Source organism: Dermochelys coriacea, chromosome 6 (assembly GCF_009764565.3).
Source record: "Dermochelys coriacea isolate rDerCor1 chromosome 6, rDerCor1.pri.v4, whole genome shotgun sequence".
Lineage (NCBI taxonomy): Eukaryota > Metazoa > Chordata > Testudines > Dermochelyidae > Dermochelys > Dermochelys coriacea.
In genome coordinates, this window is record NC_050073.1 from 22,594,835 (window position 1) to 22,607,029 (window position 12,195).

At 38.7% G+C, this 12,195-nt stretch overlaps 1 protein-coding gene and 1 non-coding gene across 4 annotated transcripts in view; both read right to left on the reverse strand.

The window, feature by feature from the left end:
* The window catches only part of NAP1L4 (nucleosome assembly protein 1 like 4), a 58,033-nt gene that overhangs the window by 19,831 nt on the left and 26,007 nt on the right, over positions 1-12,195 (reverse strand). For all 3 annotated transcript variants that reach the window (XM_043515707.1, XM_038408092.2, XM_043515708.1), the window contains exons 8-10: positions 11,246-11,317; positions 4,617-4,756; positions 1,603-1,748 (exon numbers count right to left, since the gene is read on the reverse strand). In XM_043515707.1, the coding sequence (XP_043371642.1) occupies positions 1,603-1,748; positions 4,617-4,756; positions 11,246-11,317 (358 nt within the window). The remainder of the gene's footprint in view (positions 1-1,602; positions 1,749-4,616; positions 4,757-11,245; positions 11,318-12,195) is intronic.
* On the reverse strand, positions 7,665-7,784 carry LOC119858141. Its single transcript, XR_005293799.1, has one exon. It is a non-coding gene; the product is annotated as a small nucleolar RNA SNORA54 (small nucleolar RNA).

Genomic DNA, 12,195 nt, shown 5'->3' on the forward strand with positions numbered 1-12,195 from the left:
ATTTGAGCATTGCTCAAATAAACGTTAGTCTCAAAGGTGCCACAAGTACTCCTTTTCTTTTTACAAATACAGACTAACACGGCTGCTACTCTGAAACCTGTCATAATAGTGTGTAGTGGCCAAACCTGCAGCCCAGGCTAAATTCTCTTTGAATCATAATAGCACAAGTGAAACTTAAATTATCCTAAATGAGCCACTGGGAATACTCCTATCATAGGATTATCTAAAGCCAGCTAGCTCTACACCAGTTGGTCCTGCTCCAGAGGCAAGTTTGGGACAAGTGGTGATGTAGCTGGAGTGTGTTCCAGCAACCCTGGGGTCAGCAAAATGGTCTCCAAAGCACCATTCCAGCCAGCATAAGTTTGGCCCCTGTTGCAATCTAGAGAAGCCACAGGGGTGCTAATGTGGTCTTTGGATACCTCCAGGGTCAAAGCAGAAAAGTAGCATAATGCCAAATCTGCACTGCTTTTCAGATTATGGAGCTCTGGCATGCCAAAGAATCTAGCCCACTATATTTATATCCTCCCCAACATCCCAAATCCAGCCACAACTCAGGCAATTTGTGATTGTCCTGTTTGAAGAAAGTGGATGTTTATATGAAAATAACATAATGTTTGATGGCATTACTATTTATATCCTATATAATGTGATATGTACTTATGAAAAGCCCCATATAAAAAGCAAGGTATTATTATTACTCCTATTACTACAGAGGTTTCAAGGTATACAAATAGGTGTTCTAAAATATCAAATAGAGACCAAAAAAGAATGAACATAACATATTACACTAAAAGATATGGCAGTCACAGGTATGCATTTTATCTCTCTGTATGGCAGATAAACATAACTGCAGAAAACCCCCTGGTGCAAACAGGGCTCACTAACCAGAAAAGGGAAAAGAGCACGAGGCCTCTTGAAGTGCACTAGCAATATTGCTTAATTCGGTCAGATTAGCACTTGGATACAATGATAGGCACTATAGCAAACCCTAACATAATTACAGGGTGAACACGATGTAACTACTGAAGACTTAAGTGAGATCAGTCTATTGATCTGAGATTGGATGTGAAATCTTCACACATTACATCTAGAATAGAAGTATGGAGCCACCCTGTGGTAAAAAGTAAAATATTCTTAAACTAGCAATATTAAGAACATGGGCCAGGCACAATACGCTAACAAAAGGAGTCCTGTCTACACTGTTCTTCAGCTAACAATTCCCTGTAGAATTAGCTGATCGCTAAATGAGTTACTCTAGTTATAGTTATAGTCGAGGCAAAAATCTGAGTTTAGTTATTAGCAAACAGCTTTTTCAGGCTAATAAATTGCACTTGTTTCAGGCTCCAGATATTTACACCGTCAAAAGTAGAGTGACAACACCCAGTCTGTTTCAGTACTCAAACTCTCCCAATATAGATTCCACTGCTTAGGACTGATATAAAAACATCTTCAAATGAGTGGCTAAATGTTACCACAGTCACATCATAAAGGCAGATTAACAGATAGCCTAAATATAGCCACGGTGAAGAAACTACTTTTGTAAAAACAGAGTTTGGGTAACTGCAAAAATCCAGATATTTTTTGCTGCTCAAACAAGCTTACCTTTTATGGGGCTGAAGAAGTTAAAAAAAGAGTCATTGGGTACTTGTTTGGTAATTGTTCGAACTGTGCCTCGACCCTTGTGTTTCTGCTTCTTCTTGATTGTTTTAACTGTAACATTTTTTCCTTTCTTCCATTCAATAGTACACCTAAAAACAGCACAAGGAATAAAGGTTTTAATGCAAAAAGACATTTGGGGGAAGAGGGGAAATAAGATATTTAGTGCAATAAAAATTGAGGCATAGATAATTGAGACTGCTTTACAAAACGCTAAACCTATTTTGAACATATTGAACTTATTAATGTTGTAGTTACAAGGACTAATATTTAGTGTACAAACCAACATTTTCTTAAATGCAGAAACCAAATATCTGTTCACACCTTTTTGCACAATTCTGTCAATGAAAAGAAGCTATAAAAACTTTCTGCATCTGGCCAGGTATTTCCTTTTTGTAAGGGAATCCCTAGGTGGGGAAGTGGGGGCATGGCCAGAGTGTCACTATGCTCCTGGAACATCCCCACTGAGCTGCAGGCAGCCAAGCATAAATTAAAAGACAGTTCAATATCTGCTCATACCAGGGATCAGAGTAGTCCCATTGCCCCAAGAATCAGGGAACTGTGAAGGAGAGACAGCCATATTTACAGTCCCCTGCCCTCGCTGTGTGCAAAGCACAACTTGGACTAAACAACCAAAGAACTGAGGCCAACGTATACTAAACGAGAAACTGCTTGCTGTTCAGGTCCTTGCTGCCAGAACGTCACCTGACTTGGTTCTCACTGCACCTCAAGTGAGAGGCTATATCTAGATGAAGTTTAGTCATGGCTACTGGTGCCACTGAATGAGCTGCAGCATAAACAGTTCTGTCTTAACTGAAACAAACCCTTAATTAAAGAAGGCTGCTTGGCACACTCAGTCAACAGTTCAGTGGGAACAAAAACATCTTGTTCCACAGATGGTCTCACAGAACAATTTGATAATTAGCTGTTACTTGGATAGGGTCAACGAACAATTGCTTTCTTGCGCAACTGATCCCAGTAATTAAGCGTGGGATCCATGAATGTACTTAAGCACCTAAACCCCTGACTCAGGCTATGTCTACACTACTGCGGTAAATCAACCTAAATTACACTACTCCAGCTACGTGAGTAACGTAGCTGGGGTCGACGTAGCTTAGGTCGACTTACTGTGGTGTCTACACAGCATTGGGTTGATGGGAGACGCTCTCCCGTTGACTTACTTTACACTCCCTTTGTTCCTGGAGGAGTACTGGAGTTGACTGGAGAGCGCTCTGCCATCGATTTAGCGGGTCTTTACTAGACCCACTACATCAACCCCCAGTGCATTGACTGCAGCACGGTTGATCCCCAAGTAGTGTAGACATCGCCTTAGACACCTAGTCTCCCATTTCAGCACCCAAGTTCCAGTTTTGGTTCCACTGCGATCCACAAAACTGCCATCAAATCCTGTAGGCACCTAAGCTGATTCGGTGCCCATGTTTTTCAGAGTCAGAAGTTTCCTACTGCATATATTCCTGCCTGTGAGGATGCACACTGCTGTCTTCCTTTAGGTGTCCAGACACCCATCTCCCACCTAAGTCCCAGAACGATTCACAAACAGGGGAAGACATGTGTTCAGCTGCTTAAATCAAGTGTAGGGCCTGATTCAGTACGCAAGCTCAGATGTCACCTACCAGATTGGACTCCATTCAAAATCCAGCTGCAGGACGATGAGGAGGGGGTGGTATCCCCTTAGAATTTTTAGTCCAGCAGATAAGAGCACTCACCTGGGATGTGAGACTCACTTCAATTCCCCACTTTCTACCAGAGTGGGAGAAAGGATCTGAAAAGAGAGGTCTCCCACCTCTCACGAGAGTGCTCTAGCCATTGAACTATGGGATATTCTGAAATGAGACACCTTCCTGTTGAAGCTGTTGCACTCTGAATAAATAAGGAAAGAGTTGGAGTAGGGGGCCTGGACCCAGGATCTTCCACCTCCCATGTAGATGTCCTAATCATTGGCATAAAGTGTCCCTCCTACTTTCTCTTTTTTCACCAGGGGACCCTGCATCAACCGTTTCCAAATACAAATGTTTGCTTGCAATATTCTGAACACTTGAGGCACGTTGGCAGGGTGCCTTGGTTTCAGCACACTTGTCAACATACCTCAATCTTCCATGGATCATCTCAAAAAAGACTCAGAGGATAGCTCATACATGACTAGGTTTGGAAGGATTACATTCTTATTGGTAAATGTCAATTTTGCTGCACACACAAACTGAGGGAAAAACAATTGCCATTGAAAACAAAATTACAGATAGCCAAAGTAAGAAAATGCTACTTGAGAACTCCGAGTTGGATTTAAGGATATTTAATTTGTGTATTTTGACACTGATGTTGACAATTTTTGCATTAATAGTTATAAAGCTTTAACTTTTTGAATCTCAGCATCCACTGTTAACTTACTGTCTGACCGCTCCACATCGTCTGATCCCTCCCCATAATTTCAAACTGAGCATTTAAATTCAGGAAACAATCAGGAAAAAGATGCTTAAAAATAAATATCCAGTTTTCTTAAAATATATATAAAAATCAAGTTCTGCCAGGCCTACATGTGACTATTGAAAAGTTTTTTGCTGAACTTCAAGAATGCTAATTTAATGCCAATTGTGATTGTAGGGTTTGTGAGGCAGGCAAATGCCCAACAAGGACGAGACCGAGACCAGCCATTAACTTGGAACCAAAACAACTTTTAGCCACTACGTACCTGGACTGAATTTGAAAGACTTGTATCCTCACTACTAATCCCTTGAACAGGATAGGCACAGCTTTAAATGCATATTGTATTCCATCTGCACAGAATAAAACTGATAGAGTTCACCATCTATACTACCAGCTTCATGCTTTCACCCACAAGATTTTTTCCTGATATCAACCATTACTAAGATAAAGAAAATAGAGTCCTGGAGAATACAGACTAGAAGCTCCAAAAATATTTTTAAAACAAAGATTTTCCTTACCCCTCACAATCAACTATTTCAGGGCCTTCAAATGAAAAGGGATCAGTCTTGTCTGGCTCTGACTTCATCTTGTAGGTTTTTGTCAGGACTGAATTAGTAAAGTAGTCATTGGGCTCGAAGTAGAACTCTAATGAGAAAGACTAAAAGAAAGGTCCATTATTGTTTTAAACTATACCCGACTTTAAAAAAAAAAACAAAAAAAACAAAAAATCACCACCAACAAAAACAGTAGGATGACCAAATTCTGAACCAATACAGGTAAGAGGAAATACAGGTAAGCATGTGTTAAATACATATCTACTGACTACAGTAATGATTTTTTCAAGTACAATAATTAACAGAAATAGACTTGGATAATAGTCAAACTATGTCAGTCAAGTTGTTTTAATGAAGCTTTTACAAATTATCTTAATCTCTTGTAGCTTTTATTTTAAGTTTGCATTTGAAAGAGACCCAATTTCATTTTATTTTACTGAACTAGGTTTGAAACCAGTTCAAAAAAATGCAGCTAGTCCTTCTGAATCTTTGATCACACACACACACGACTAAAGAATTGAATTTTTTAAAAATAATTACAAAAATAGTTTAAGATTCTAAATTACACCACCACATGGGAAGACTTCAAAAAGTTCAATTTAATGGAGTACACTCTACCAAGGCCTAGATACAGTCTTCTGTACTCATCTGGCAAGAGCTGGTGACTTCACAAACTCATGTTTAATTAAAATTACACATTCTGTTAATGGTTTAGAATCTTAAAAGTGAACTGAATTGCTTTTTTAAAGTTAGTTTTTCTTCCTCATGACATCTAAAAATGTTTCTTTTAGCATTTCTTAAGATTCTTAGGTGTTCTGTGTTAACACATAATTTAAATAAAATTAAAGGGTGGAAGTATTGCTGATTTTTAACCTTTACCTGACAGATATGCACTTTGTCTCATCATTAAGTTACTGAAAATAAATAACTGAAAATTTCCATTGGAAACATGCCAGCCCCTGTACAAAACACAAATTTTAAACTTGCATAGCTTCCTAGAGCCAAAATGTACAAGGCTATACAATTCAAGATTAAATATTCACCAGTTAGAAATTAAAAACAAACGTTGTTTAAGTTATACATGAGCAAAAAGGCATCTGAACCTTAACAGTTTCTTCCCCATGTTCAGGTAATTCAGAAGAGCTAATATATTTAAAACTTTATCTAAAATTACCTCTGCAATTCCTCTTCTTGCACAGGTGCTCCGGGGAAGGGCTACAAGATTGGCAGTTTTAGAGATGGGGAGAGTGCTTTTGGGAAGGCTGGGCTCCATGCTCTGGGTTAAGCCTAAGAATGGATAGTTTATTTTCCATGGAAGCTTTTCCTCCTCAACCATGTCACAATATTCAGATCAAGTTATAAACTTCCTTTTTAAAAGCAAGCTAGTGTAGTTCTTTGAAGATCTGAAGAGTCCTCTTTTCTCTCCACACTAACTTGTCTGCTGCATTTCCATGATCATCTTTTTAGCCAGATAACTGAATTAGACTCCCATTGGCACCAGCTGGTTGTTCATTTGCCAGAGTTGTTAATATATACAAAGGCTGCTGGGGAGGGGGGAAGAAATGCAGCAGCCTTGCTAGACCAAGAAGTGGGAAGGATAGAAAGGGGGACTAGAAACTGGACACAGCTCCACTGGTTATTTTTGTACTTAGGGTGGTTATACTTTGATTCTCTTTTTAAGAGCAAAAGGGGTTACATCTTATTAAGTTTGTAAAACTAAAAAGGTGAGGGGGAGACTTGTAAACTCATCTGAGTTTATACAAACTCAGCCTTGGCTCTAAAAGTCAAGCTAGACTATCTGTCACTAGTGAGGACAAGAGAAGGGGGGAGAGTGGGGGTGGGAGGGAAAATGTTGGCAAGTAGTAAACTTGCCAGAAAATGCCTTGTGGAGGGACACAAACAATCCACAAATTCAGGTTTAATTAAATTTAATAGTTGTGTCTGAAAAAAAAAAATGGGCATGAAGGAATGGAACCTTAAAAATCAAAACTGTTCATTTAGAAACAAAACGTTTTTGTATTTTATTTAAAAAAATTAATTTTTAAAAAATTGCAACAAACACTTATACAACCCCACTAAATACTCATGTTACATGGGATAACTGATTGCCATTTTGCCAGCAAAAATCTTACTATAGTTGATTTGTGAAAACATTTGCAGGGCTAGCAGTGTTGTGCAACTAGAAGAAGATCTGAAATGGAATTAGACAACAATGGAACGCCAACACCCTTCTCCCCTCCAGAAAAAAAAGTTAGTTAGTTTTCAGAAAAATATTACAGAATAAGAAATCCAGATATATAAAAAAGAATGAAGTTAGAGCAATACTATTTTGTATGGTTCATTACATCTCTCTTCAGGATAATAGCTCAGAGCAATATATTAAATGTTCTTTGACATGCGTATAGTTTGAAACCTTCTCCAATTTATTTAGAAAGCCACTTACTGAAGTGATATTCTGAAAGCGAATCACTGTAGCTTGAGAGCATAGCACCTAGCTACAGGATCCTGATAGTTAAGACTGGAAGACAATCTCCCCTAGAAAATGAGACTAATTTTGCTAAATATTGAAGACTAAGATTTATTGAGGTCATTTGTGGGCAAGATGTAGCTGACATATTTAAAATAAACTGAACAGAACAAGTTATAGTCTGAACATGATTCCTCAGCATCAAGGTTTGATTATATTCCTTTAAAAACTGCCTTTCTTGAACTGCAGCAACTATGCTAAGGTCACATTTGGTCCAAAACAAAAATTACAGATAATTCCATTAGTTAGTTTGCAGCTTATGCCTCTGAAGCAGAGAAACTGTTTTATTAGACTCTGGTAATTCATAACATACTTAGGCAGTGAGTACTTTCTGCAATAAAAAAATCCCAAGTACTAAAGTTACACACACGCAATGCTGTTACTAGTACAAATTGATGAGTCATTTTTCAGAAAGTCACTATTATAAAAGACCAGAGAGCAGTTTTCCTGTAAAGTGGGTAAGAGTTTCAGTGTCTTTTTATGAAGTTTGTCCCAAAGCTAGAAGAGACATTGAGTTTGTCAGTCTTCTATTATTGGATTTAATGTAGCACTGGAATGGAACCCATTACCAGGAAGATACTGTCAACAGGTTACGAACAGTGCAAAAGACAAGAAAAGAAATCCATTGGTAAAATCTGACCAGCCATAAAAACCAAGTGGAATTGCAATTTTGTTTAAGCTATTTTAAACCACAGAAAATTAAGCTGAGTGACAGTATGACATTATTTGCAGAACAGAAGAGTTTTTAACAACATTCTCTGAACTACACTTTAAGAAGTTTTATTTGGATAAAAAAAATCAGAACCCTTTAAAGGGTTGTCTAGTTTGCTTCTGTGCTCAAAACACAACCCACCAAGTTTGGGATCTCGTGATTGTATCTTAGGTTGGCAGGCAACAGACCATTGTGCATATGGTATTGTATGCCCCTCTGTGACAAACTCACTTGGCATGCATCTTGGACCATTCTTCCTGCTTTGAGAGCACTTTAAGTCTCTTGCTAAAGTTATTAGCATTGTCTGCCTCAATGGCTACTCCTTCCCTTATATTTTACTCCCTCAATTAGTTTGAGTTATTGTTTTATTTTATAGAGCCGGGGCACCTCACAGAATGAAGTTTAAGTCAAATTATTCTCCAATTCTTTTAATCATTAAAGCTTTTGGGAAAGTCCATCTTTTTTCCTACTTGTCCTGCAACGAAGCAAAGTCTGGTATACACATATACCTTTTATCATGGACAACTGCACTGTCAACACTCAACAATATAAACAGTCACACAATGAAGCGTGAAGAGAGGCTGTGAATAGAAGTTAAATATTTTTGAGGAAAAAAGAGTTAGACTCAAGTCAGTTTGCATGGATTTAAAAACCCAATGGAGTAATTTATTCGACAAACATCCCAGTGTAGCATTTTCAAACCACAGTAATGTATTAATGCATAAGAACCAGAAAGAGAAGTTTACTCTGTGGTAGCTGAGAGAAACAAGATTACTTGTAAATTTGATTTTTCTAAAAATATTCTGACAGGACCCCTGGTCTCAGCTACCTAACAAAACACTGTCAGCTCTAAGCTCTTAGGGTTTTTTCATTTAAGAGCAGTGATAGTAGGTAGAGCATTTGCAAGGCTCTCTACTGCCCAGCCTGAGCCAGCATGAGTTTGACCATTACCCTTAGAACACTAATCAGTTTCAACTTTGCGGGAAGAAAGCTTCCTCCCTGCCATCCATCCCCTTACAAAACAAATGTAAAAACAGGGTCAACGTGCAAAAACCAACATTGTCAAGTGGTCTGAAGGGACAGGAGCAAGAATCTTGTTAGAATGATACTTTCAAAAAAGCAGTTACAGGCAAGTACTTTTGCCTTCTCTAAAGAAGAAGGAATGAAATTCAGAGGGATGGAAAGAAGCTTCAGGGAGGTTGTTGTCTCCTCCACCCCATCCCACAAAAGATTCCCCTCCCCCCCACACACAAATAGGCCAGGGGTTCTCAAACTGTGGGTCGGGACCTCAAAGTGAGTCGCAAGCCCATTTTAAGGGCTGGCTTAGATTTGCTGGGGCCAAAGCTGAAGACCAAGCACCACCACCCAGGGCCAAAGCCAAAGGGCATCAGCCCTGGATTACAGGGCTCAGGTTACAGGCCCCCTGCCTGGAGCGGAAGACCTCAGGCTTCAGCTTTGGTGCTGGAGTACTGGGGCTTGGACTTTGGCCCCTCCCATTCAGGATGGTGGGGCTTGGGTGGTCTTGGGCTTCGGTCCCTTCTGTAGTCGCGTAGTAATTTTTCTTGTCAGAAGGGGGTCACAGTGCAATGAAATTTGAGAACCCCTGAATTAGGCCAGCCAGTGATGCCTGAATAGGTATTTTAAAAAACACACACAGAACAAAGACCTCCCCAAAATACCCAGAATAACACTGGTAGCATGAAGGATGTACCAGTTAAACAACAAAAAAACCACACACTCATGAGATGTTTAGCCACTTTAAGTAAGGAACACCCTGAAAGGAATTTGGGTGTTAAGGCACCAAAATGGGATTTCCTTATGGAAACTGAATGCAAGCAATTATGATTTGCAAATGTTGCTGCCTCGCAGATGTACCATGACAAATATCTTTGAGGCAAGCAGTGCTTGTTTCAAAAGAGGATTGGCATGACCTACTGTCAAGGCAATGACTTCTATTATAATAAAAAGAAAAGGAGTACTTGTGGCACCTTACTCTCGTTAGTGTGTATGGTAACGCCCATTGTTTCATGTTCTCTATGTATATAAATCTCCCCACTGCATTTTCCACTGAATGCATCCGATGAAGTGAGCTATAGCTCACAAAAGCTTATGCTCAAATAAACTGGTTAGTCTCTAAGGTGCCACAAGTACTCCTTTTCTTTTTGCGGATACTGACGAACACGGCTGCTACTCTGAAACCTATTATAAATAAACTGTCTCAAAAATTGTAGATTTACAGTTGAACTCTCTGGTGTACTTGCCAGTACTTCGGCTTCCTGATAACCTAGATGTTTTAAAGTTCAATCATGATGAGCCAGACATACGGATTTAAGTTAATTTCTGAAGGTGAGCGCCAAATAATTCCCTGTGTGCTCTCATTTATAAACTCCACTAGTAGTTTAGCCTTTTCCTTGCACAGATAAGATTACACTAGAAGCTTGACAAACTGTAAAAAAAAAGTGAAATCAGAGTACACATTTATGCAACAGCTAGGAGGTATAATTCCCAGCTCAAGTAGACTTAAGCATGTTGGCTCTGCTTAAGCTAGAAACGACAAATAGCAATGTGGCCATGGAGCTATGGGTCGCAGCTCAGGCTAACCACACAAGTATGAATGCAGCAGGTTGAGTGGTACTACTTAAATGGATAAACTGCTGTGGCCACCCAGCTATTTTAGGCATTAGCATGAGCTTAGCTAGTGTGTATGTATGTCTATTTGAGCTGGGAATCACTTCTCCCAGCTGCTGTGTTGATATTAAGGGTATATTTTCTGGAAAAAAATGTTTCTAAGTGCATTTTAAAAAGTTGATCTAAAAATGAAATCTTTCGTTCAAAACTTTCTGTATTTTTCCCATCTCTACCATATTTTTCATTACTGCTTTAAATTAACAGCTTAAGTCACATTGGATTTCCATTTTTTATTTTGGGGAAGGTATAGTTTTTCTAATGTGATGAACAGTACACATGATTTTTTTTTTAAATAACGTTCATGACATATGGCATAAGTAATTGTTTCAATTTTTCAATACAAAAAATTAGTTCACTCTTTGTAAACCTAAGTAAAGGGGCAACAAGAGTTGAAGGTGATGATAAAGACTGACTAACTACAAGACAAAGGGCAAGAAAAACTACTACAAATCTGTGCTAAGAACCTGAAGCTTGGAATCTTTAGTCAGAGCAGTATACCCCATGTCTTCACACTGATGGCTGTAGGCAGGGAGGGATCAAAAACATATTGAACCATTGCCCGTCACTACTGTGTGCTATTTAAAAAACAAACAAAAAAAACAAAACAAAACAACACACAACCACACCAAAACACAAAAACAAACAAAAAAACCAGACAATACTTACCATAGGCTGTCCAGGTTCAGAAAATTTCACTTTAATATCCTGCAGGTGTTTTAAGATTGGTTCATCGTATTCCTAAACAGAAAGGGAAAAAAGTTTGAGTAGGCAGTATTTCGAAAAGCATATTTTAATCTAAATTAGCTCACTTCAGAGCAGTGAGCTATGTAGAACCAAATGACAGGTTTCAGAGTAGCAGCCGTGTTAGTCTGTATTCGCAAAAAGAAAAGGAGGACTTGTGGCACGTTAGAGACTAACTAATTTATTTGAGCATAAGCTTTCGTGACAGCTCTCACAAAAGCTTATGCTCAAATAAATTTGTTAGTCTCTAAGGTGCCACAAGTCCTCCTTTTCTTTTTATGTAGAACCTAGTAATTTGATCACAAGTTTGTGATAAATTTGAAATTCAGATCCAAGTTCTCTGAAGTTACTTTAGAACGGTCATTTGCCAAATTCTAGTTTGTTGAAATCTGTCATCTTATCTTTGAAGTTAAAGTTGCCATCTCCTGGGGTAGCATGTGACTGAAAATTAAACTTCTTGGAAGATGAAAACTCCAATTACTACTTCCTCTGCAAAGCAGAGGCATGACATGACAGATGTATAAAAATGATTAGTTTTAGGGGATTATTCCAAAATATTAACAGAAAATTAATAGGATAAATTGTATAAGGGCAGAACGCAACAAAATGTATCAAATTTACAAGTCCAGTCCAATACAGGGAGGCACAGCCGGGCACAGCCTCCCCTAACTGGCCCTCCATACAATTTCCGAAACCCAACGTGGCCCTCAGGCCAAAAAAAAAAGTTTGCCCGCCCCGACCTAAACCTTTATGAAATAAAGTGGCAAAAACATATGGGAATAATTGTTTTGTGAGTAGAATGTGAATATATGCTCTAATGGATGCAGAGCTAATTGCAATACCAGTTTCCAAACAGCTTAGAACTTATTTATCAA